Source organism: Nilaparvata lugens, chromosome 4, assembly GCF_014356525.2.
Source record: "Nilaparvata lugens isolate BPH chromosome 4, ASM1435652v1, whole genome shotgun sequence".
Taxonomy (NCBI): Eukaryota; Metazoa; Arthropoda; class Insecta; order Hemiptera; family Delphacidae; genus Nilaparvata; species Nilaparvata lugens.
This window is the reverse complement of record NC_052507.1, coordinates 52311694-52338625: the sequence shown is the minus strand read 5'-3', so window position 1 is coordinate 52338625 and position 26932 is coordinate 52311694. Positions and strand designations below refer to the sequence as shown.

The 26932-nt window shown below is 34.3% G+C and overlaps 1 protein-coding gene across 3 annotated transcripts in view; it reads left to right on the top strand.

Moving 5' to 3' along the window:
- The first annotated feature begins 359 nt into the window (after window positions 1-359).
- Window positions 360-26932, top strand: part of LOC111063073 (SAFB-like transcription modulator) — a 60184-nt gene continuing 33611 nt past the window's right edge. For all 3 annotated transcript variants that reach the window (XM_039425798.1, XM_039425794.1, XM_039425799.1), the window contains exons 1-8: window positions 360-606; window positions 7759-7834; window positions 15110-15777; window positions 17492-17587; window positions 18761-18791; window positions 19791-19917; window positions 21871-21914; window positions 22279-22385. In XM_039425798.1, coding sequence (XP_039281732.1) covers window positions 481-606; window positions 7759-7834; window positions 15110-15777; window positions 17492-17587; window positions 18761-18791; window positions 19791-19917; window positions 21871-21914; window positions 22279-22385 — 1275 coding nt within the window. In that variant the 5' untranslated portion in view covers window positions 360-480. The remainder of the gene's footprint in view (window positions 607-7758; window positions 7835-15109; window positions 15778-17491; window positions 17588-18760; window positions 18792-19790; window positions 19918-21870; window positions 21915-22278; window positions 22386-26932) is intronic.

Sequence of the window (26932 nt, the reverse complement as noted above, 5' to 3'; positions counted from 1 at the left end):
TCAACCTTGGACCCGTTATAGAATAGACACGCTGGGAAGTCTAGCCTATGAAGCCAACATCTACTGCCATATCTCCAAATCGTGACGTCATCATCAAATAGAAAACTTCCAGATTGTGTCTATTTCAGATTTCAGAAGGATGTAGAATATTATTTATTCAAATGGTAAACTCCAGCTGCGCTTCCGCTGAAATAGACACAATCTGCTATGGAAAACAATGTAAACAAACTCTACAGAAAAGTTTTCCATGTGATGCCGACGTCACGATTTGAAGATATGGCAGTAGATGTTGGCTTCATCGAATTACATTATGAATATACAACAGGTCGTGTCTATTCTATAACTGATCTAAGGAATCAACAAACCGGAGCCCGAGAAACAGAATACAATACAGACGGCATTGACTAGACAAGAACTGGATCGAAAAAGTGCAATGTTGAAATAGATTATTATTCTAGTGCGTAAAATATATATTTAAAAATGTCTTTAGATTGTGATGCAAGAAAGTTAACTGATTTGAAAGTTGCTGATCTTCGTGCGGAATTGGATAAAAGAAATATAGACCGTTCAGGAGTAAAGGCAGTTCTCGTGGAGAAATTGCAAAAGGTAAATGGGCGCCATTATTATTCCAGTTACTATAGCATGCCTGCATGGCACATAATTTTATATTATTTTATTTGCGATATCACACAATTTTTATATTGTATCATGTTCAGTATGTTGTAATAGGTCATTTCAGGTTCCTTTACTATATTTGATTAAAAGTATGCTCTTGATTTTATTCAAATAACTTGGTGGGTTACTAGATTGCCACGCAATCTTAATAAGATTGGGAAAAATTCATGAATACTGAGATTTTTAACTCACTTATCGCAAATCTACCTTGTTAACTTTGAAAATCCTAATAATTTTTTACTAATATTGATCTTTAACTGTGACAACGGCAATTTTTGTGCCGCGGGATCACGCACAGTGATGCCTGTATCCTGTATCTTAATAGGATAGGTTATAAAATAAGGTATTATCAGGTGCCCCTATTATTAATTTTTATATATAATATTATTTATTACTGTAGGTTAGCCTATATAAATAATACGGGTTAAAGAAAAGAGATGGGGCCGCGCTACCTGTACACTAGGCTATTGTTTCAAAAGGTTTATCCTCCAACTCTTGACTATCACACTCTATTGTCCTCTGCTTCTGCTTTATTACCCTCATTAGTGGCCGGAGTGGTCCCGTCTGCTTGGAGGCATTTTTAGCTGGTACGGTAAAGACTCATCTATTACTTTGCACCTTACATCTGTTACTTGTATTTTCTAAAATTTATTATTGAATCTAGATCAGTGATCAAGTACTTTTTATTGAATTATTCCCAATGGTTCATTTGATGAAACTCAACTTGCTCACAACCTGTACACAGACTGACTTGAGTTACATACAATTCGTGGTTACACACCACGTGCTTTCCTTTCCTTTTATTTTTACCACCTATATCATTGAGATCAGGGGCACGTCAGGTAAGGTAGGAGGGTGAGGTCAGGGTATCAGCGGAAGATCCGTTGAGCGCTCAACCTAGCTCCGAAGTGCAGGCTGGTTGCTTGGCTGAATCGGACTAGGCGCTGAGACAGCAAATAATAGCAGCGTTGGTGGGAATGCGAGCGGCCGCAGTAACATCTTCCACCCAGCAATGGTCAGCGTAGTTCCGCCTAGCGGACAGACGAAAGATCAAACCAGTCGGTTATTTGATCCCTCCAGCCAGGCTCAGCCAAGCAGCCGAGACAATAGAACAATGGAGTGGCGGTCTTATTCGCATTCATCAGCAGTTTTCTTTCTCACGATTATATTGATTTTTGTGTGTCAATAATAACTCCAGTCACAGTCAAAACTAAAAAGTTACCAGAAACGTGGTGTGCTACCATATTAATGACTTTTCATGATGATTTTTAATTATTTAAAAACATTGTTGACATTCTGAGCCTTTAGGCTAAACTTGGGGTCGCTGAGAACGAATCTGCAATCAGAATTTCTCTATCACGAAAAATAACGAAAAAAATCCAGCTGTTGATCTTCCGGCAACCGTTTACAGTCAACCTGCAATGCGGCCGAAACACTTCCAAGCCAGACACCCATCTCGAATGACAACAACGCCAAGCTTTAAGAAACCATCCTGCACTGCGGCGCTAGGTTTAGCTCCATGAATTCTTGTATTGAATACAGAGGGTTCTCAGTCAGATACTTTTTGAATTGGTTTTGACATTCAATTTGTTTGAGGTCATCCGGTAGACAGTTGAAAAATTTACACCCTGAGAATCTGGCTATTTTTGTAGTCTGTTGTGGGGAATTTCAAGATCATTTTCTTCTTGTGTTGTGCTCGTGGATATTTCTTCTGTGTGGCTTGTCTGGTTTGAATTTTTTATATGCATGATAGCTTTAAATTGTATGTATAGAGATATTACAGTGAGGATCCTATCCTGTATGAAGTATGGTTTGCAGTGTGTATCGTGTGGTAAACCATTTATTATTCTTATTATTTTCTTTTGGAGAATTAGAACTTGCACAATGTAGGTCTGCGGGGCTGCTCCCCATGCTATTATTCCATAGCCCATGTGTGATGCAAATAGTGAGTAGTAAGCCATCAGAGCAGTTTTTTTGTCAGCTATTGCCTTTATACGTTTGATGGCATAGAGGGCTGAGGATAGTTTACCTACCAACGTTTCAATGTGTTTGTCCCATGTTAGGTGTGCATCAAGTGTAATTCCCAAGAATCGAGCTGTGTCTGTCACCTCTTCATCAGTATTTTGTTGATTTTCGGTTGCTGATCTTGTATTCTCGTGTGCTATTCATCAGCTGATGATATGCGTAGTATATTCATTTGTATAAATATGATATATGAAAATTATAGCATCAGCTTATGGAAAGCGTACGGCGTGTGCTCGTGCTCATCTATTTACTGTCATCATGTACACTGAATATAATAGGAGGTAAGGATAAGTATAAAAGGACTTATTAGGACGTAATCTATAAAAAAATAATACGTTCTTAGTCTGGCTAAATTTTTACTTATAAACGATAGTAACGTGTGTGTTTATTACAATCACTGTAGGCTACCACTGGTTTACTGCTGAAAATGCCTTTAAGTAATCAGACTGGTCCACCAATTTATTCCTCGGAGTGAAATCTTTAACAATAGACCACGAAAATATCGAAATTCAATAACAATAGGCGACCACTGAAGGGTCACTAGAACTTCTACCTGTTACTGAGAGCCAATCCCTATTCCTCTTTCTTCATCAATTTCCAGTGAACTGAATAGATGGCGTCATGAAATCAGCACTCTATCAAAGTTTAAAACTTCCTTTAATAAATTCATCTAAATCAACAATAAGGTCAGGTATATTCATAATAATGATTAGTACTTGAATGATACTTGATGTCTGGGGGTGCCAGATAGACCGCGTCGTAGTCGTGCATCCAGCCCGGTCATCCGGCAGGAAAAAGCGTCTCTTCGTCCAGTTTATTGAGCAAGTACAAGGGCCGCTCAAGAAGTTGGGTTTTCAGGGCTTTCTCGAATCTCTTAAGTTCCATTTCCTGTACATCTGTTGGAAGTTTGCTGAAGATCTCAATGCCGCTATCTGGAAGCTCTTCTGATTGCTTGTCAATCGTGTTCGTGGAACTTCCAGGTTCCCTGCTGACCGTGTTTTGTAGTTGTGGGCCTAATTTCTCTTTTTCATTTGTTCATTATTCTTCTTCACATGCATCAATGCAACGAAAATATATTGGCTGTAGTCATTATTTGAAGCTTTCTGAACAGTGGCTTACAATGTTCCAAATGATTGGAGAACGTTATTATTCTCAGAGTTATTTTTTGAATCATTAGCACATCTTTGCAATATGGAGTGTGTCCCCACATTAGGAGGCCTTATATGACTGTGTATGAAACAGTGCGTGATATACTGTAAGCAGGTAGTTTGCAGGGACAATGTTCCTTAATTTAAGCAGCAGAGGAGTAACACTGGAGAGCTTAATGCAGACATTACTTATGTGATCACTCCAACATAATTTGCTGTCAATCCAGAACCCGAGTAATTTCACTGGGGCATTGTCTGTATGTCTAATATCATTTTTCTTTGTACATACTAATACCTGGGTTTTGTCTTCATTCAATTTCAACCTGTGATTGTTGAACCATTGCCTTGCCTCACATGTTCGAGATCTGCTTGAATCCATTGTCTGATTGATAGGTTTACCTCTGGACATGATTGTAGTCACAGAGAAGTAACTTTACATTCAGGACAGTACCATATGAGAGCTCCGCCAAGTGTTTCTATATTTTTCTAGGAAAATTATTCAATAAAATTATAATTATTTTGCAAATAAAGCACAAATTATTTATGAATCGCTCACTGATTTTGAGGTTACACTTTGTTTACTATCGATCAGATGTTTTTAAAACAGTTCGAACGCAGCTGACTGATTCAAAGTATTGTCAAATGTCACGCTGGCTTCACGTAAGATATAATACCATCTCTAAAAATCAAAACTATCCATAAAGGATCAAGAATTTCAAATAAAAAAAAAATAAAATGTATGTGTTATCGTTGAAATTATTTATTATTTAAGAAATTATATTATATGTCAGGTCTTATTGTAACTAAATAGGTCATAGCATGAAATTATATTATTGATAAAACGACAGAAATTAATTATAACAGTCTCAAACCTAATAAAAATTGTATAAGAATATTAATTTATTAATGATTTAATTCAACTGAACCACATGGTAATTAAATCTCTTTGGCAGGTCTAAGCCAATCACAGTGCATAGAAATAGCACCAAGAAGGTGATCGTTTGAAAGCAACACATGTTAATCTATTATCAGACACCAACCCTGCCTTATCATTCACGCTAGCACATGTACATTGTATGAGAGGAACTATGCCTATAAGATTAAGCAGTTTTAAGAATTACATAAATTAAATTATTATTGTAATTAAAGGAATTGTATTCTACTGCTTGCCACTGACGTCATGTCTACGTCACAAGCGTTCTACCAATGGCAAATTTTTATGCAAATTATTACATCGAGATTCTGAGAAGCAAGGTCTAGCCTAGAAGCTTAGAGAAAAGACAGCACTTCCCTTTTGAAATCCTCACCGTGCAGGTCTCCTTTTATAGTTACCAAGACCTATTTGTGAAAATTTCTTGTTCGATTTTAAATGTTCTATTTGTGAGCCGATATTTTAGGCCAATTTATTTGTTATTCGTAAATTTCTGTTTTCATCAATCGATAAATTAAAAGTTTAAAGTAAATTATCCCATAATTAATTTGGTGAAGGAAATATTAAATTAAAATTCCCCACGTGCTGAAACCGAAGCCTGGATTGCCGCCGATCAAACGATTTTTGATCTAAAGAAGAAAACCACGACCGCCAAGGAAATTCACGTGAGTTATAAGTTTTAAAAGGGGCCCCAATCTACGCTTCGAAAATATTTCAGTGCAGAAAAGTATAAAATTTTCTTCGTTAAATTATTGGCCACGCCGACAAGCGCTTTAGCATTTAAGAGTCTAGAATTTATTCATATTAAATTTATAAGAATTTGTAGTTGATTAACTATCCTCCGTTGCCTGAACCACGACCCCGAGCAATTTTAAAATATTTTTTATAATTCATTTTTTCACTATTTTTTCAAAACTGTTCAATTTTATCAATTGTAAAATTCTGTCGAATCACGCATGGTATCATGCAAGCACAAGAACATTTTTAACTCCTTTTGTTAATGCTAAATTATTATCAACCTGTAAATCAAATTCTGAACCTGCACTGTATGATTACATATTTTATTGTAATATATTTCAGTTTTGTTAATTCGCTTTCTGAGTTCGATTATTTCTTAAGCCTGTCAATTATTGTGTCTGATACGTTCTATCATCATCAAGAACCGATCGAATACGATCATTGGAATAATTGAATTAAGCTGGATACTGGAACAGGTCTAAGTGGATGTAGCGAGTGGGGTCAGATCGAGATATTTATTCTTTGTCCTTACCTGCTCATATATCAGCTTTTATCTGTTACCTACCTCGACTTTGGAGCGAACGCATCAATTGTACAGCAGTGGCAACCATAGATCATATAAATTCCTACATTAGAGCTTAAAACCCGACAAGACTCTGTTCTCGAAATATATTCTGAACGATATTTGGTTCAAATACCGTATTTTAATCCTTCAGAACTTATTAGAGACACAGTCCCGTAAATTATCTACATCGGGATTTTTGCTCGACCTGTATGATTTTGTATGCTCATTCTTCACAGGTAATAATTTTAAGGTATCCGTATTCAGTGTTTAGCGATCGCTACACTGCTTATAAAAAATTTCATCATTATACAATTTGTCATTAGAGGAATCAAGGGTGAGCGAGCGTTTAGGCCTCCCGCGATTCCGACAATTGTATTGAGTCTTGTAGTGAGTCAATCAGTCTGGTGTTCACCCAGCGTCCACGCACGCAATTACAAAATTTATAGCCGCTACACCATTGACTCAGTACAAGATTCACTCTACATGTGTGAAGCCGTTAAAAAACGCACCACATGATTTGCCGGCCCAACGTGAGGCATTTGGATACAGCACTACATGATTTGGCAAATCTCTCTACATATGTGAGGCGAGTAAAATACCGCACCACAATACTAATACCTGGGTTTTGTCTTCATTCAATTTCAACCTGTGATTGTTGAACCATTGCCTTGCCTCACATGTTCGAGATCTGCTTGAATCCATTGTCTGATTGATAGGTTTACCTCTGGACATGATTGTAGTCACAGAGAAGTAACTTTACATTCAGGACAGTACCATATGAGAGCTCCGCCAAGTGTTTCTATCTTTTTATAATTACTGCATGGCATATTAACAAACCGAATATGGAACCATTTTTCGCAAAGGCCTTCGCAAAATAAACCTCCTTCAGTACTTAGAACCGGGCTACTACATTTCCCACACGATGAATAATTTTATTTGGTCTTTTTTGTTTTGGCTTCATTTAAACTAAAACGGTAGATTCGAAAAAGAAAAATATCTAATTTCAAAACTAACAAAGTACTAAAAGGTTGAAGAAAGATTAAGAGTTACTTCAGTCAGCAAAAATAAAAAAGTTCAAGTAAAAGCTGACAAGCTCAAACAAAACCTAACCTTTAGTGTGGCCTAGTACGTAGCAACGATTAACACAGGTTATAAAAACTGATTGATAGTTCATTCAGGTAAACCTATTGAATGTGGCTTACAAATCACATATAAATATAAGAATATATGAACTGCAGCTAAATCACGCACAAATATTGAAAAAGAAAGCACAAAATGATTTTGACCGTTTGAAAACGTTTTACTTTGACACCATTTTGAACTATAATAGTTGTTAATCTTTAACATCAAAGCCGGCATACTATCTACGGTATCTTAGATAACAAATTATTAGAATGATTTGCTGCAAATCCAGTTGTTTATGATGTATGAAATTTGAATAAATATTGATCCAACTTAACAGTTTGAGTATCGGTAACATAGGATGTGTAATGGTTGTAGTTACTCTTCCTATACTAACTAACATTAAATTATCTTTACTCAAAATAAGCTGAGTAAGATATGCATTTTTGCATCTACAATCAAATTTTACATTGGTATACTGTTTTACAGGCTATTACATTCAAACCATCAAATTGAAATGCAGGAAAATGATTCTTTAATTGCTTATTTTTCAGGCGTTACAAGACGAGGGTCATGATCCTGAAACATTTATCTTCTCCCACCCAAAAGCATCTCCAGCCAGGAAAGGAAGTAAGTCTAAGTTAATTTCAATAGTTAATATTAATTTGACATATTTTAATCATACAAATGTTAGAAGTGATAAGGAAGTATAGATAAAATCTGTACTAAAAAACAGCCATTTTCTCTCTTGCAATGAAGATTAAGGACATGAATAAAGATAGAGAAAGATAGAGTTTTCAGCGCATGTCCTGAAATATGGAAGAAAGCAGAACAGTAAACTAAACTTTAGGGTCTCATGTTTCTTCTTATGGTAAGGTCCACGTTATAATGGCAGTATTTGATTGACAATAGTCTTGCTATCCTTTTCTATCATTCGACAAAACACATAGTGCTATTCTAGCTTTGCAATGTTGACAGTTTGCTTATTCTTACTTTTGACAGTAATTGTACAGATGTAAACAAACAATATTCAGGTCATCCGCCAAGTATCCTATTTCCTATTATATTAAGCGAGCAATTTATATATATATATATATATATATATATATATATAAATTGCTTATTATATGTTGCATATATATATATATATATATATATATATATATATATATATATATATGTTATTTGGTTATGTGGTTATATGAGTACATATTTCATTCAACGGATGTTCAACGGATCTCGAAAACGGCTCTAACGATTTTTACGAAATTTGGAACAAAGTAGGTTTATGATATGAAGATTTGATTGCACTTAGTCTCAACCCTTGGATAACTTGCTGAAGGACATTAAAAGGATAAATACGTCCTTGGAAAAACAACTAGAAATTTTGTCGTCTGTTGATACCGTAATGGAAGAGAGTGAACGAGTGCATGTGTGTGGGATCATCCAGCTGATCTCACAAGAAGAAAAATTCAGCAAGATAAACTTATTTTTGTTTATTTCTCTTTTTTAGAAAACATGTTTACTTCAGAAAGTCCAAATTAGTAACTAGATGCTGTTAGTGATACATATCGAATCTTGAATCATATTATATTAACAAATATTGTAGCAAACATAGTATATTATTCTGAATTGAATTCATATTATATCTATTTTTAATATTGATGATGTGTTTGTTTTTTTGAAGTCTGAATAAATTGCTATTTTGATGAGTGATAGTAGCTTAATCTAGATTTTGATTTGGACTTTAGTATACATTTGAAAAGGGACAGTTTTGGGTATAAACCTGTTGTGCCTCCTCATATAACTGTAAAAATAATTGTACAACTGAGAAAATGAATAAATATAAAATATAAATTCAATCTTTCCTTACAAATTTTCTATGCTTTTACTCTCCAGAGCAAAGCTCGGTCCCCCGATATTTATTTTGATTTTAACAAAATACGGTACTAGAGTATGCATGCCATCGAGTCGCATAATTTATTTTTCAAATTTATTTTGAATTTTTTGAGATATTACCGTACCGTATGAAAAACATTATACCTAAAATTACATTTTATATGTAAGTTGATAACTTGACCTTCCTGGATTTTGTCCGTTCTTACAAACAGACTTCAGTTACCGGTACCAGTTGAAATATTGAAAGGTTGTTTTTCTATTTTGCTATCACTTTTAAGATAAATTGAAATAGAATACTGATGTAGGCAAACCCCCTACATGGATACTAGCAATACCTACTATTACTTCAGGCCCCACAACTAATTAATGACTTTATAACATGTAGATTGATTCTTCCTAGATCATAGTAGTTTATACTAGCTTATCAATGTAACTTTTGTTACTGTATCATTTTTTTATTGGATAGAATACTATCAAAATTTTAGATTAAAGACATTTGTATTTTATTAAATTGAGATTTTATTGAAATAAGAACACTTTATTCCACAAATGCAATAATTTATCCATACTTTCAGCTTGATAGACATAGGCCTTCTCGATTCAGTGATAGAGCTATTGATAAATTCATCTCAACCAAAAATACTTAATAATAACCTGTATCAGAATCGAAGGAAATATAAATCAAAGATAAACCAAATTAGATGTAACTCTTTTTTAGAAAAGAGGCTCCCACAAACTTAAACACAATAAATCTGTGGTTCAAAGAATCCCATCAGGAGAATATTTTTCAGTTAGGTAAAACCTTTAATATTAGGATGTTATGAACAGTTCCAACCCTTTCATTTACTTTTTAAATTATTAGTTAAAAAATTCGTCCACGCACTTTATTTACACTGTTCCTCCACACTCTAATTACCGTACACTGTTATTTCACATTCTATTTACTTTTTGTGTAGTTGAGAAGTTGATATTGTGGTAATTATTCACACTTAATTGATAATTAGTCTTTTTCATTCAACATTATATTTACACTGTTCTTTTACACTTTGATTAAATTTTCTACTCACACTTTATTTACACTGTTATTCTACACTTCATGTGAACCGTTGTTTTGTAGAATTGAAGTTCTTCCTTCTTCTCGCTCGTATCCATTTTCGTTTCAAAGTTTCATCTTTCGAAAAAGAAAATACCGTACGGAAACTTTTGGAGTCTTGTTATAATTCGCGCGACAATTATTAGGTACACAACAGTATCCCATGATCTAAAACCCCAAATTCATTACTACTTTACACAAACGAATATTAGAAGAATGATAAACAAACCATATTAATTGAAATGGAAGACCGTGAAATTGAATTTGTAATTCCAATTTTGTTGATTACCATCAGATGTGATAACAAGCATCAGCGCTCTTATTTCGCTTGCTCACCGCCAGTAGATCATCGATCTACATGTGATGACGTCATAGTTTATTAGAGATCAGTCAATACCTACTATTACCATAGAGAAACAATAGCTTATGCTATCGTTTCTCTATGCTATTACTTAGTAGTAATAGTAGGTATTGAATCAGTTGTGGAGCCTGAAGTAATAGTAGGTATTGATACTAGTCATGTGAACACGGTTGCCAAGGTGACTGTTTTAGCAACGAACGTTTACAATTAAATAACTAGTTGGAGTTTTATGAGAGTTGTTGAAAGATGATGTAGTATTTTATTTTTATCTTGTTCATGAATGCAAACTTTTAATGAATAGAGTATTAATTACAAAAGCACATTTACAACATTAGTGTCAGAAGTGAGATTTAATTATTAAAAAATAATTCTGCTAAAAGTTTGTTACCGTACTCAAAAAAAGTTTTACATAAAAACAAGAGCAAGATCAAAAAGGGAAATGGAAGCATTCAACGAGATGGCAAATTCGATAAAAGAAGGTATGCTAGATTTCGTATCTAATATGGGACAAAATTTGCAACAGGAAATCGAGGAAAGTTTTAAAACCGTTTGAGAATATTTATTTTAGTGTTGATGGTTTAAAAAAAAAGATGCTAGATGACTTTTAGAAGAATCATACCTATTAGTTTGCTCTGGGCTTTGATGAGCCTTTTAGGTTGGTACTGAGCATGGCTGTCTGGCAGTGAGGAAGTGTGTCTGTCCTGAGGTATGACTGAGCAGAGTATTGTTCAATTTAGAGGTTTGAGACATCGTTGGTGGGGACTCGATGAAGCTAACAAAGTGGAGAATCAAATGTTGCTATATCCAATTGTTTGATTTCCTTTAAAAATTGTTTGAGTTTTATTGGAGTCCAAATTGATTGTAGCTGCAAGAGTTAAATTTGGCAATTTAAAAAAAGTTCGCTCAAAATTAGAAAGGGCAAGGGAAGGCCCGTTCTACATTGTGAAGAGGATTTTGCGTACAGGATCAAGAAAACTGAATGAAGAACCAAACCAAAGGTTGTACACATTAATCGTCTAGCACCTTATCAGAGAAATCTGGATATTTAAGACCAAAATCCCTAAGGGGGGATAATGATGTAAGCAAATCCCCTACATGGAAACTAGTCATGTGAACACGGTTGCCAAGGTGACTGTTTTAGCAACGAACGTTTACAAGTAAATAACTAGTTGGAGTTTTATGAGATATGATGTAGTATTTTATTTTTATCTTGTTCATGAATGCAAACTTTTAATGAATAGAGTGTTAATTACAAAAGCACATTTACAACAATACCTACCAAATAACTTAATTTGTGTTGATTTGCACTTCGGATTTTTGTGTCAAAGCTTTTAAATTAGCCGCCTAAGAATTCAGGTGTGTGTGAGAATGAAAATCTGATCTCAGTTATAAAATTTTTGAATCAAATTATGAAAAGGGACAGGCATTTTATTTATGAATGTAATATATTTATTTGGCATTGAATTGATTATTATTAAAGAAAATTTAGACTAATATTGGATTAAAAATGAGACAATTTTAGTTGTAGCTATCTAATATAGATAGCTGTGTTTTAGTAGGCTACATTCTGTGGCAAAATGGAGTCAAATTATAGAAAATCGGCAACTTTGTTCTTCTATCATTATAACGTAGATCTCACTATAGTCCACATGTTGGCCCAGTCGCTGGCTCAGCCTGGTAAGCTTGGCTCTTGGCTGCGTTGGTCTTGCCATCCACACTGCTATGTCACCAGCCCCCTATCAAGGCCAGCGGTAGTCGGCGACTTATCCATCATGAAAATTGAATATATTCTATAACACTATAATGACTAAAATAACTATAATTAACACTATAAAAAAAACAAAAAAAGTAATGTCATAATAACGAATAACAATTAGACCTATAGCAACTCAATTACACAGTAAAACCAGCAGAGCAGACGACTACAGGAAACAACACGCATTGGTTGACTAGTGTGGATGGGTGGTTTTGCAGTGCTGGCCTGCACTGACCTTCGTTGGCCTACGCTGGGCTGGCCTCCGCTCGGCAAAAATCGGAGGAATGGCCAATGAAGGCCAGCTGTGGCAAACCACCCTTCCACACACTGGCGCTGGTCGTCATTGGCCTTCATTGGGCCAACATGTCGATGCGGAACTAAAAAGGCTAACTTTTTTCAATAGATTTGAGGAGTTGAGTTTGAAGTAATAAATTGATAAATACTATACAGTCATTCTTTTTTAGTATATTTATTTATTTTTTATTGTGGATGAAGCACACATAAGGTTTCAGCATGGTAAGTTTGTGGGTTAATATGAAATTATCTAACGTCTATACCGGCGGGATTTCAACCCACGACCAGGTAGCGCTAGCAGACTGAAGGTTGCAACGCCTTAGTCGTCTCGGCTAAAGGCGGCTCCAGACATGCGTCATTTGGCAAGCAGCGTTCGGCGAACTATTCGCCTTGATATTTGCCGATTAACGAGCACACATCTACACACATGCGTGGTTTGCCGAGCACTTGCTAGTTTTGGGAATAGCAAATACTCGTCAACTGAATGTCATCTACTGTCAGCATGAAACAGCTGTTATTATTTATGTAGCTAAGGAGAAACGTGATATTTTCGAGCTCAAAATTTAAGTGGATTCATTCTTCATTTTGTGAATTTAAAGTTTGTTTCATGTTTTTACGAAAGATTTACTATCAATCTATCCAAATTTGAAATTGTTTGTTTTATTCTAATTTATATTCCCAGATTGTGATTTGGTGTAGAAATTGAAATGGACATAACCTATGTATAATATTTGGACAATTTGAAACTAAATTAGGAAATTGGAAAAGTTTTAGGCGATAGCCTGTTTTTCTTTTTCGATCATTATATTGTTTTTGCTAACCAAATAAATAAATAAACATGGATCTCGATATTGAAGATGCTCGTCTTGCTTATCCTGCTTCTATAAATAAACCAAACTAACCCTATGTAATATTTGTAGAAATTTTTAATAAAACATTTAAATGATTCAGTAACCTGGACGGGACTGGTTATTATCTAGTTTTTATCAAGATTTGAATTATTCATTAACTAGCAGGTAACCCGTGCTCAGCAAGGGTCTATTTTTAAAGTTGACCAATTAAAAACTTGATTTAGTAGAATCTTGAAGAGCTTGAGGTAGGCCTAAAATTATCTTAAGCTACGTTTACACCAAAGTTATTGACAAAAATGTTAATAACTTAATCCTTATAGATTCTATTAGATTGAACATAACTTATCATACACATGATAAACATATGTGTTTGTCAATTTCCGTTCAATCTAATAGAATCTAAAAGAATTGAGTTATTAACATTTTGTTAATAGCAGGTAACCCAGCTTTAGTCTAGTTATATGCAAAATTTCAAGTTAATTTCGGTCCAGTAGTTTAGGCGTGATGATGCATGAAACATAATTGTCCTATCCCGTACGTGTATAAGCCAGTTTTTTTCTTTATTATAATATAGATAAGTTCTTTAACTTCTTACTAACATACATGGGCATACAAGGAAAATCCACTAAGTCCATAAAAGTAAATTTTCAGGAAATCAATTTCTAATTTCTAACATCAATCATAATTTCCTTATAGTGGTTTTTCACAAAATAATATCATACTGCAAGAAATGAAATATTCTTCATTTGTTTGATAATTATTTGATTTGATATTGATAGATAGATATTGATTTTTGATATTGATGATTTGATATTGATATTTGATAGTTTATAGAATTAATTAAAAAATAATGAAAAATCAAAGTTTGGAAGAATTGCATTTAGTGCATTTTCCTTGTACGCCCATGATAATAAAGTGACAGAACTCAAATCTTGTTTAGAAACCTTCCTCAACTTAATGCCAACATTACTAAATTGGACTGGGTATTAGTTTCGTTACCAATTTTAACCATCTGTTTCGGAGAGGTAGTATCTCTAGATTATAGTTCTATATTAACATATGGTATGTACATTTCACATGAACATTCGTCCACTTTGATGTGTTCAAAAGTCCCACACTGACCGGGAAAACAACGAGCACGAATGTTCACTGCTTGCCGAATACCAAACATCCATCCACACTACTCGTGATTCGGCGAGAATGCTAGGTGTTCGCCGAATGCCGCATGTCTAGAGCCGGCTGAAACAACGAGCACGAATTTTCGCTGCTTGCTGAATAGACAAACATCCATCCACACTACTAGCGATTCGGCGAGTCGCTGCTCGGTGTTTGCCGAATTATGCGTGTCTGGAGCCGGCTTAACCTGTATTGAATTGCTGGTGTGGTACATTGTAATTTAGTAATAAATTGGATGAAAAAATTAATCCACTACAAAGCAATATTATCTACTCTCTAGATTATCTATGTATTATTTAATAATAAATTTTGTATTTGAAAAATAATTAAATCACTGTTAAATGCAATAATATTTACTGATAATGTAACGTATTTGAGGAGCATTAAAAATTGAGCTGTGTATTTGAAAAAATGATCAATTTGGATGCACAATACTTGTACAGTATGAGTCGAATTAATAAATACTTTTTTTCAGGACGGGTTGAAAGTGAAGATTCCGAGACTGTAGTAAGCGAGGATGATGGGAAAGGTATTAAAAGTGATCCAGCACAGAAACTGGAATCACAGGTCGAGGAAACTAACGTTAAGAAAGAGCCAGTTGATGACGAAAAGGCAGATGACGACGATTCCATCACTCCGACATTTTTCACAGATCTTGTCATTAAAGATGAAGTTATAGATGAAGATGAAGAAGAAAAGCGGTTGTTAGAGGAAGATAACGAAGAACAACAAAATGAGGTTGCTCAGCAAACAAATGAAGATGAGAAGAAAGAGATGGAAGGTGAACCTGTGAAGGAAGAGCAGGAAGTGGATGGAGAAGAAAAAGAAGAAGAAGAAGAACAGCTAGTGTTGGATGAGGCGGAAGTAGAGGAAGTAGACAAGAACGTGGAAGAAGAGAAAGTCGACGAAGAAGCTGAGAAAGAGGAAGAGCTGAAGGAAGAAGAAGAAGGAAAAGAAGAGGAGAAAGTTGGAAAAGAAAAAGAGCAGAAAGTAGTAAAAGAAGAAGAAAATGAAGTGAAGGAAGACAGTAAGGAGCAGACTACTGCAAACGCCAATCCCCAAAAAAGAAAGACTCCCTCTCCGACCAAGGCAGCACCTGCTAAGAAAGTGAAACCCCCTGTAAAAAAAGAACCAGTAAAAGAGGTAAGTATTCATTGTGTTCAATGTTTCTCTTATCTTAGTTTTTGGTCTAATATCAATCCACATTTGATAAGTGATACAAGATTCTTTGAAACTGAGAAGCTATAATGTTGTTGTGTAGTTAATGCCCGGTTGCAGAGTCGACAAATAGCGTCGCCCATAGTTAACAGCGTGGACTTAACTATTTAACAGGCCAATTTCGTTGCAGAGTCGTTCTGTTAGCTATTGCTCTGCCGATAGGTAACAGTGCGCCAACAAACACGTTTTTCCGTTGCAGAGACGAAAAACCTACAGGCAGATGACATCATCTGACGCTACCAATAACTAAAAGTGCTCTTTATTTGAATGCCCAAAATTGTGCTTATAAATCCACTATACATTCGCGCCAAGTGTATTTTAAGTTTATGTTGACTTGTTTGCATGCTTTAAAGGATAGAGGAAAATGGTCCGAAAACATTACATGTAATACAATTTTTAATAAATTGTATAATTTAATAAATTTGAATAATCAATTATTATTAAGTTTAATAATAAGCACCGTATGTAGAGTCATTAGAAATGTATCTTGTAAACTGGCTGCTTTGTTTCCAAGACATATCAAAATGCCAGAGGACAATGAAATAATTCTGGTCAATTTTTTTTTAATATTATACAATAATAAATACACCAGTCACTTATTTTACTTCTACCTCTAATTTTATCTTACTTAATTCATTCATAGCTATCAAAAAATCAAACTAACTAAAAATAATTACAAATTATTCTGCAGTTTACGATTTCGATTCGTAACCTCCAAACATCAAAAACATAATAAGCAGAGCAGGCAGCAGTGTTGTGATAAACAAGCACCATGCTGTGACGTCATCCGACTGGAGGTTTGGAAGAACTGTTCACAGTGATTCTCTCCCCGTTGCCAAAACATTAGTTGGATAGAAGTATACCATGCAAAAAGTGGTATGAGCAGCAGTGTGACTTCTGTGTGTGCCTTATCAGAGCCATAGTTAAAAGGGGTCTAGCAAACGACTCTGCAACGAACATCTATTTATGGGCGAGCTGTTAACTAATGGCGAGGTTATATTTTTATGTCTCCTAACCACGAGGGAATGTAATCAATGGAACATCTCGAATTAAATGGGTTAACGATGTATATATTTTTAAATATGACAAGAAAATATCACTGTATTATATTAAATTTTAATTTTTTCTATTTCAATTTTATAAAATTGTGACTTGCCGATTGTCTTACTAGGGATAAAATACACTTGTTCTCTGTTCTACTGATCGATTTTAATATCTGCTTCAACGATTTTAAGCATGCTTTGCTGAACACGATCTTGTGAATCATTTATAAATTCAGCCCACAATTGCATAACTTTTATCTCATCAAGATGATAGAAACAATATTAAATTTCTGTTCAACAAATAATGTATATTTTAATACTTTTGGAGCAGCGCTTATAGTCTACATTGAATTAACTTTTCAAGGAATGATATTTTGAAATATTTTTCATTTTGATTGAATATGATAATAAATTTGTACTGGGCAATCAATCAATCTCTTTTTTCAAGACATGCAATGTTTTCTTGTACATGAATGCGTCACATTTGCATGAATAACGAATAATTATAGTAAACAAATTAATGATAATATTAATCCGACAAGTACAGTACAGTATTTTGGCATTTGAATACGTTGTAATGTGTGTTGATTTTACAGGATAATAGTATAGCTGAAACAAACGGTACTCTGGACAATGAAGATCATATAAACCTAACTATTGGTGAAGATGAAGAAAAGTTGTTGGCTGAAGAGGTAAAAATATAATTGTTTTGATTTGATTCTAATTCTAGTTCATCTTTATCAAAACATTCAATTTTCATTCAAGCCACGGTTGTATTTTGCATATTTTCTGATAATTTGGTTGGTCAGGAGAGCTGTGAAGAGACAAACTGACAGTCGGTTGTGGATTGTCTTGATGGAATATAGCCTAGGCTCTGATATCGTCCTATCGCTCAATAGTCTAAACGTAACAAATATAATAGCTTTTTCTATTGATGAAAATCCTTCAAGATTTCAAATGAGCCATTTTCATATGTTTTTCTCTTGATCTCAATTACATAGGTTTCGGTGCATTTTCAACACTGGGGTACAAAGATACATTATCTAGTTTGGAATTTTCCATTTTTTTAAATAACTTGAATTAGGATCGAATTAGAAATTAGAGGATTGATCGTATCACCGATTTAAAATGTTCAAAAAATTGGTTAATTATCAGTTGAACATGTCATTGGTTTAATTTGGTTTATATTGAATAATATACCAATCATAATATACAGAGTGACTATAAAAGGACTTAACAACTTTTAAAGCACATAAATATTTATTGAAATTACTTACAAAATTGAGAAAGGTGTCATTTTGTTACAAAACTCTAGGTTTGGGTGTTATTTTGGTTCGATGTGACAGCCATTGTACAAGTTACGCCTGATATGCTGGTACGAGTGTAGCAAGAAATCGATTATCGGTGGGATGTATGTCGCTTTACCAACGGCTGTCACATCAAACCAAAATAACACCCAAAACTTGAAGTTTTTTGTAACTAAATGTCACCTTTCTAAAGTCCTTCTATAATCACCATTTAGTCCAACTTTTAGTTCAAAAATAATATAAAAACTATGAATTTCAAATTCAGATAAAATTCAAGTTGAACTTGAAGCATACAGTATCTATTGTACACAAGCACGAGCATGCCTATCCGCGCTCCGCAAGGGTGTGAAAAACGCAAATATAATAATTGTAAAGTTCCATTAAAAAATAATTAAAAGTATTATCCTATCAAATTTATATTAGAAAAATTATTTGAAAAAATATAACAACGGAAATAGAATGATTATTATTTTGTCATAATTAAATCCACTAGATGTTCTCATTTCGACCAAAATTATTCACCATTGTAACTAATGATGTTTTCGTTTTGTTTTTCAGGAAGAACCTAATCAAAAAACAGTGGGAAAGGGTAAGTAATTTGCATGTTGGATACAGAAAATGTAAAGCTTTTGTTAATAAGGCGTTTTTTGAAATCATTTTTAAATATTTTTTCTATGGGAAATTGTAGTGCTTAAAGCTGTATGTAATGTAGCTTTGAAATACGAGAAAATTAAGTTTGTAGATTTAACGATACTTGTGAATGAATGTGTTAGTTTTTGAGCTATCGCTCATGCCAACTGACAGCGGTTGCAATGGACTCATAACCTGTGAAAGTTTGAAGTTTTACTGCAAGTGGAGAGCTCAAATATCATCACGGATTTCGTGCCTGCCAATCGAGATCTAGTTGCTGGCCCAACAGTCTCCGAATCCACCACTCCAAAATATCGACTCCACCTAGATGCAAACCAGCCACTCGCCACCGACTAGAAGAGATGAAGATGATACGTGCAACAAGTCAACTCGACGGATAAGCAGCAGCCATCATCTGATGGCAGAGGCCAGTTTCAAAAGGAAAATAGTTAATTGTGAAAGTTTTGTGTGATTGAATGGACTCAACATCCTCCACTGTTCAGTTGTGCATTTGAGCGATAGAACTCGCACAATAATACCAATAATGTTTGAGAATCAGCCTCCTCTTGAGGATACTACCATAGTGCCTATTGTATTAACAGCCTCGTACTGGGGCTGTTGGTTAGCCTTGTTTTGCCTTTGATAGTGGTTATTATTTTCGGTAGCTGTCTCTAACACTGGACAGTTCAGTGATATGAGAATCATCATCAGCCGTAGCCTTGGATTAAACATATGTTGCACATATATTATATTTTCGTCAAGATTACACAGTAATGCTTTATATAATGATTAATTTGTGCTTTTCAACTTCTTGAATGAATAATTTTGATTGCGTTGAGCGAATTTGAGCCAGAAGATGTTGAGATGGAGAGCTACTAGAAGCTGCACTGCTCTGCACTGCACTACAGCGCAGTCTCCAGCGGCTTTCTTCTTATTGCGTTGGTTGTCCATGTCCCAGATGAGAAGAAGAGTGGCGGCAGCAGCGGAGGTGGCGCCGGGGGCGGGGGCGTAAGCAACAAGTCGCAGGCGGCCACGGGAGGCGGCAGCAAGGCAAGAAGCGACGATCAGAAGCCGGACCGGAAGAGGTTGGTGCCACGATAGCTTTACGTTGATCAGCATTTAGGTTTCTTCACGACTACCTACTTGACACACCTACGCTGCACCTTGGTTTGTAGTGAAGCAAGCCACGTCACACACGTGTGAGGAGGACGACCCGCCTTGACTGCCTGGAGAGAGAGGGAGAGAGGAAGCCACCACACCCTACCCCACTCTACCACACTAACTGAGGACGTCTCGTGTAGCTGCCACCTGCAACCACTCTGCAATCAAGCTGGCGTATTGATTGAAAACCAATAAATTCATTATTTTCATAGGTTTGGAGGTGTACAAAGTATCTAATTGAAAATCCATGAAAATTACAAAGTATTAAGGTATAATGATGAGAAGGATAATTAGATAATTGAAAATTAGACGTCACGGTAACTATTAGAAAATGTAAGGTCCGTTTGCTCGAAGGTCTATTGAATGTAACCGCGTTCAAGTGACGTCCGGTTTCTTGATTGGTTATCGTGGTACCGATTCCATTAGATGTAATCACTTAACTGCAGTTGAATGTAGATGATGTACTTGCACGCCACAAGTATGTATTCAAACAGTTGAAACATAGTTGTTTAGGAAGGGATATCAATTTTTATAGAACACTTGAGAAAATCTGAAAGTATTTTTTAATTTCTGTTCTAATCGAATGCAAAGTAATCTTTTTCATTTGTTTACTGTTGATTGTGCAGCTATCATGATTTAACCTACACTTACTTTTTTGTTTACATTCTCTGATCTATTTTTACAGTATCTTGGAAATGCAATTCTTGACATAGCTATACTGAGGGAAATTAATTATAATCAGTTTTCGTAAGGGTAAAGGGTAATGAAATTTGATCACTGAAATATTCGAATATCCCAAGAAGTAATGCATAATTAAATGAAAATTTGGGAAATATATTGTACTCGTATAATCAATAAAAATAACCAAATGAATAATCAAATATTATTCTTTAGCTGACTCTAGAAAAAAACTTCCATAAATTCAGTAGTTTGCGTTGAGAAAGCTTATTCTATTAATCACCTGACTAGTGAAAAATGGAATTGATGTTTTCTTTGCTTGTTTAATTGAGACCATTGAGTTCCAGGAAATGTTGAAATTGAAAGACTAACATGAATTTGGATATCTACCAGAAAATTACATTTACATGAATTCATTAATTCTTGAGGCATTCAAGAAAATTCCAAGGTCGTTTCATATCAATTTCTGAATTTTATTTTCAAAATTTCATAAATCTAGAGTAAGTTGTCTTGAGGCGTCTCATGTCAAAAATAATATAACGTCTAAATTAAGATACCAAACCCCTGGTATTTTCCTCATAATTATGCTTTCATTATGGAACAATGCATTCATTTGTTCAATGCTGGACACAACAGCACACAACAGTAACAGTGAACAGTGAAAATATAAATGCCATAAGTTAATGTGGGATTATTCATACTCAGTCAACCGGGCTGAATGGCAATTGCGTTTTCACTATCATTGTTGTGTGCCAATCCAGCTGAATAATATTTCAATTAAATACCATATTAGTAATTAATTATCATTCATTTGTTACCTAAATATTATACAGTTTAATAATAATTATGTTGTTGAGCTATATTATGAATAATCATATTTGTCTGAGTAACGCTTGTCATATTATCCACATTTTTTAAGTCTTTATTTTCACACTTTTTGAAATTCGTTCATTCTCATAATGTGGAAATGCTTCTTTCTCTCACCTTGAGTGCGCGTTATTCTCGCAATAATTCGTTACTCAGATGAAGCAAAATCTGTTGAGTTTTGATAATGTTTCACAAAAAACAGAGTAACTGATTCTAGGTGTTTAGTATTAATTTAAAGCTATGTTTTTCAAATTTTGACGAATCTCATTAATATTTCAGTATATTTTGTTTTTATTCATTACTAATTATTCCTTTTAATGTTTTTTCAACAGTGGTACAAATGATAAGCACACCAGTTCATCTGATGATAAATTGAGTAAGTTGATTATAATAATTCTTATATGATTGAATTAGTAATTTAAATTTTAAATTGTCTGATGATTTTTCAGGATCCTCTTTAGAGAGCATTAGAAGTAGTTTCAAAGTAAGATTGATACTGTAGTTTTATGTTCAGTGGCATATTTGCCATTCAGCTATCAAATTACAACATTTTTTTATATTTTTCCAGTTAATTTACAGAATTCCTGTATTTATATTTTCTATTTTATTATTCTCATTTTATACTATCACATTATGTTAGCCTTTTAGATTTTGTCAAGATAGAGTTGTGGCATTATTTTAGTGCTTCAGCTACGACCTTGATTCGTTTTTTCCATAAATCTCGTGGTTTTTGTTTTTAGAAAATGAAAAGATATCTGGATCAGTCACTAGGAATCTTTGGGTCAGTGGGCTGTCCTCGTCAACAAGAGCTAACGATCTGAAGTCTATTTTCTCCAAGTATGGAAAGGTGAGCTACCAACATCTTTTAAGGCAAAATCCAAATCACTCGTCAGGTGGGACCTTTCTCTCTCCCAAAAAAGTTATTATTCTTTTTGAAATATTGTCATCTTGAGCATCTACACTTGACAAAATGTTCGACAAGCACGTTTTCAAGGGACTGTATTTTTTCAAGATTACTGTATTTATATTTTCAAATTTAGTTTAACCATTAATGGTGTACCATCAGAAACCTAAATAATAAATTATCAATAAATTAACAAACTTATAGGTGAATTACAAATTAGACGCTGAACAAAGTCTCACTCATTTAAGAGAACACTTAAGGATAATTCACATTCAAGAAAGCGAATATGCTAGATAGTAGTCCTAGCTCTAGTTACTTAATGAGCAAAGATGAATTCAACATGGCGGTTCAAAAATGGTGGACGAAATTTGGGTGCGACGGAAAACCTGTTTTTATTATTCTAATATGATTCCCAATCATACCTATCTTCTAATTTCCCTTTTAAAACTGCTGCTTCCATACAACAACTGGAAGCATGACAAATTGAAAACTTGACGAACTGAAAAGTTGATGTAATCAAATCTTGAAGAATCGAAAATAGGCCTATAAAACTATTCTCGGTTAATTAAGAATCTATATGCAAAATTTCAAGTTAATCAGTCCAGTAGTTAAGACGTGATTATGTGACAAACATAATTTTCCTATTTCGTACGTGTATAAGCCAGTTCTTTTCTTTATTATAGTATAGATTATTATGTTGATTTGGCCTGTGAACTGTATAAATGTCCAGTAACATCTGAAGGTGCGACCACACATGCTGAGCTGAACCTCGAACCGTGCAGCAAACAGTGCATTCCACCGAACATAGCACCTTTCAGCGAACATGAGCATATGTTTCATAAAGTTAGAAATCAGCTGTTAAACATTCGCCGTACAGTACTCCGAACCGTTCGCCTCTGTTTTAATTGTTCGCCGTACCGCACTCCGAACGCTGAACTTTTCAGCCAATCAGAGTCCTCCATTACAATTCGCTGTGCAGTTTGCTCTACAATTTTGGCTATCCATCACAAGTGTAAACATGCAAACATGAAAACAAAAGTATATGGGTCTTTTTTATTTGAGTAAATTCATGTTTTGAACAATTCATTGTTATGAATGATGAATTGATAAATATTTTCTAATTCAAATAAAAAACTTCTGGAAAAATAATGAATGGATAAATACCAATATAAAAATATTGTTGACCAAAAACTCAGTACAACAACAATTCATTCAACTAATGTACTGATAAAATTACAATCTTTTTTCTTCTATTGATAATCGATTTCATCAACTAACCATAAACTGAATGAAATAAATACTTCGATTTCCATGTATTTAATTAATAGAATTTTATAAATCTTCAGTGTAGGTCATATCTAAATTCACAAAGAGTTCTATTGTTGGCAAGAAACATGTTATTCAATGCAGTAATCATTGTCATTTTACTAAAAGATGGATAAGTTGAATAGTTTCCCTTCCAGGGGGAGTTTTGACAACCCACAAAACTCATTTTTCATTTGAAGAAATATTGAAAAGGTGCATAGGACCTTATTTTTTTGTTCAGCTCACCAAAATTCCCCTCATTTCAAATTCATTTATTTGCCATAAAATAATACAGATTGATGAAATAAATATTCTAACTTACAAAATGGCACTACCGGCAAAGAAAACTTGTGCGCCGGCATTGAGTTCGAACAACTAGGTACAGCAAACATGTAAATAGAAAGAAAAAGAGCTTATTCAAACCACAAGAATAAATAAAATTATGGAAACCAGGTCACATCTCAATACTTACAAACGATAAGACAAAGTAACAAAATCACAAGCAAATGACAAACTCAAAAAGACCAATTCAAGGAAGCCATGACAAATATTTTTTTAAATTTATAACACGAGAATGAAACCCTACATAATGGATATAGATAGTTTAAAATAAACATTTATCCTAATCCAATCCAGTATGAGATTCATTATGGATTTTGTAATTCTATTAATAATGAATTCAGTTGGGACTTATTTACAAACAAGTAACACTGATATTCAAACTGACGTCTATATACACTTGAGCTGGTAAAGTCAATATCAAATTGTAATGGATTGGAGGGACGCAAATTATATGGATTACTAGCTGTCAGACTCGCTTCGCTCGCCATATCCGTCTAGCCATGGGGCTCCGCCCCCTGGACCACCGACTGGATCGTCCAAGAATGAGATCAGCAGGCTCGCTTCGCTCGCCTGCATTTTTCATTTGGGCATTTTTATCATATATTAGGACAATCCAGTCGGGGGTCCAGACTAAACGGATATGGCGAACGAAGCGAGCCTGACTGCTAGTAATATAATATTTCCAGGATTGAAGTAGCAGTGCCCAATCAATTTTTCCGCGATAAATGCATTTAAATCTTCAACTTGGTGCCAACCTAACAAAGTCAACTCAACTTAATGCCAACCTGACAAAATTATTAATTTAGTTGCCAGTTAACAACTGTTTCGAAGAGGTACTCTATCTAGATTATAGTTCTATAGTAACATATGATATGAAAATTTCAATTATAATATTAAGAGATTGGGAGAAGAAGAATATAGATGCTAAAAGACGAACTTTAAACCCTTAAAAACAACCCTTAGAGTTAAAATATTGCCAAAAGGTTTCTTAGTGCGCCTCTAAAGGGCCAACTGAACATACCTACCAAATTTGAACGTTTTTGGTCCGGTAGATTTTTAGTTATGCGAGTGAGTGAGTCAGTCAGTCAGTCAGTCAGTGAGTGAGTGCCATTTCGCTTTTATATATATAGATTCCTCAAGTTGAATGTATCACTATTTTTATTAATGAATAATATGATTCTTTTAACATATGTTTGCCTCACTGTAAGCACCTGGAATTCTTGAAAAAAGTCTACTAGGGTACAATCTTGGCCTGCTTAATGCAGCTCTGATAAGGTGTTTCTGTAATGTGAATAATTTGTTCATTTATGGAAATCATAAGCAGCCCCCATATCTCAATTCCATATTGGAAAAGTGATTGCGCATAAGCATAATAAATCTTTTTCATTATTACCATATCAGCTATTTGATTTAGTTTATAAAACTTATAAATTAGATATTCAAGCCGTCTGCACATATATTAAATATGAGTATCCCATTTTATATGATCATCCATCATTATACTCAAATATTTTAAGGATTTCACCTTTTCAATACATGGGCAATCACAATCCACATGATTTAACAAAGCGTGAGAATGCATTTGTAAAGACAAGGTTTGTACTGGTTGACCTATTTCAGTAGGAGGAAAAGTAATAAATTTAGTCTTCTTCAGGTTCATGGTGAGTACATGTCTATCAAACCATGATTTTACAATTCTCAGCCCTCATTTGCATTGTTATATACATCCCCCCATGACACACCAGAAAAAACCAAGAGCCGTGTCATCAGCAAATGAAATTACTCTGCAGTTAGGTATTTTCAGATTCAAAAGGTCATTAACATAAATCAAAAAGAGCAATGGTGAATGGACTGTGCCTTGAGGAAGACCAAATACAGAAAGATGTTTATAACTTGTTTTATCATTAATTGTCAAATATTGAGAGCGATCCGTTAGATAACTCGCAAACAGATCGTTTGCTATGCCACTAACTCCACAATAATTATGTAATTTTTGCAATAGTATTTTGTGTAGTATGGAATCAGACGCCTTTGCAAGGTCTAAAAAACTGATAGTGTTTTTGCTTGAATTTGAAATTGTTATTTATGATGTTAGTTAAGTGGAGAACAGCATCAGTGGTTGACTTACCAGATTGAAACCCATATTGATTACTATGAATGAATTTTATTTTATCTAGGAAACAAACTAATCTAATTTTGATCAATTTTTCAAATATTTTAGAAAAACTACTTGAAAGACTAAGTGCCGGTTGCACAAAGGCCGGTTAAATTTTAATCGTGATTAATTCCACTAGAACCAATCAGAGAAGCCATCTTATCAAAAAGACTTCCTCTGATTGGTTCTCGTGAAATTAATCACAGTTAAAATTTAACCGGCTTTTGTGCAACCGGGCCTTAGGTCTATAATTTCCGGGTTGTGTATGATCACCAGCTTTGTGAAGAGCTATCACTTTTGCAATTTTGAACTTTTTTGGGAAGTAGCCTGATAGAAAACATTTATTAATTATATATTCCAACGGTTTAACTATGAACTGAGAATTTTTTTTACCATCAACACCTGTTGCTGCATTGTTTTTCAAAGATTTTATCACATCAAGTATTTCAGTGCTGTTAGTTGGGTTGAAAAAAATGCTGTTATTAGGACTGGGGGATAATGAGTCAGGTATTTCAATATTATGGATATCATCAAGGATTTGACTCGCATATTTTTCACCAATTCTTGTGAAATGATCATTAAAAATATCTGGATCTATATTTGGCTGAACGTGTTTTTTATCTATATCAAGCATTTCATTGATACAATCCCATGTCTTTCTAGAGTTGTTTTTACTATTTTCCAGTTT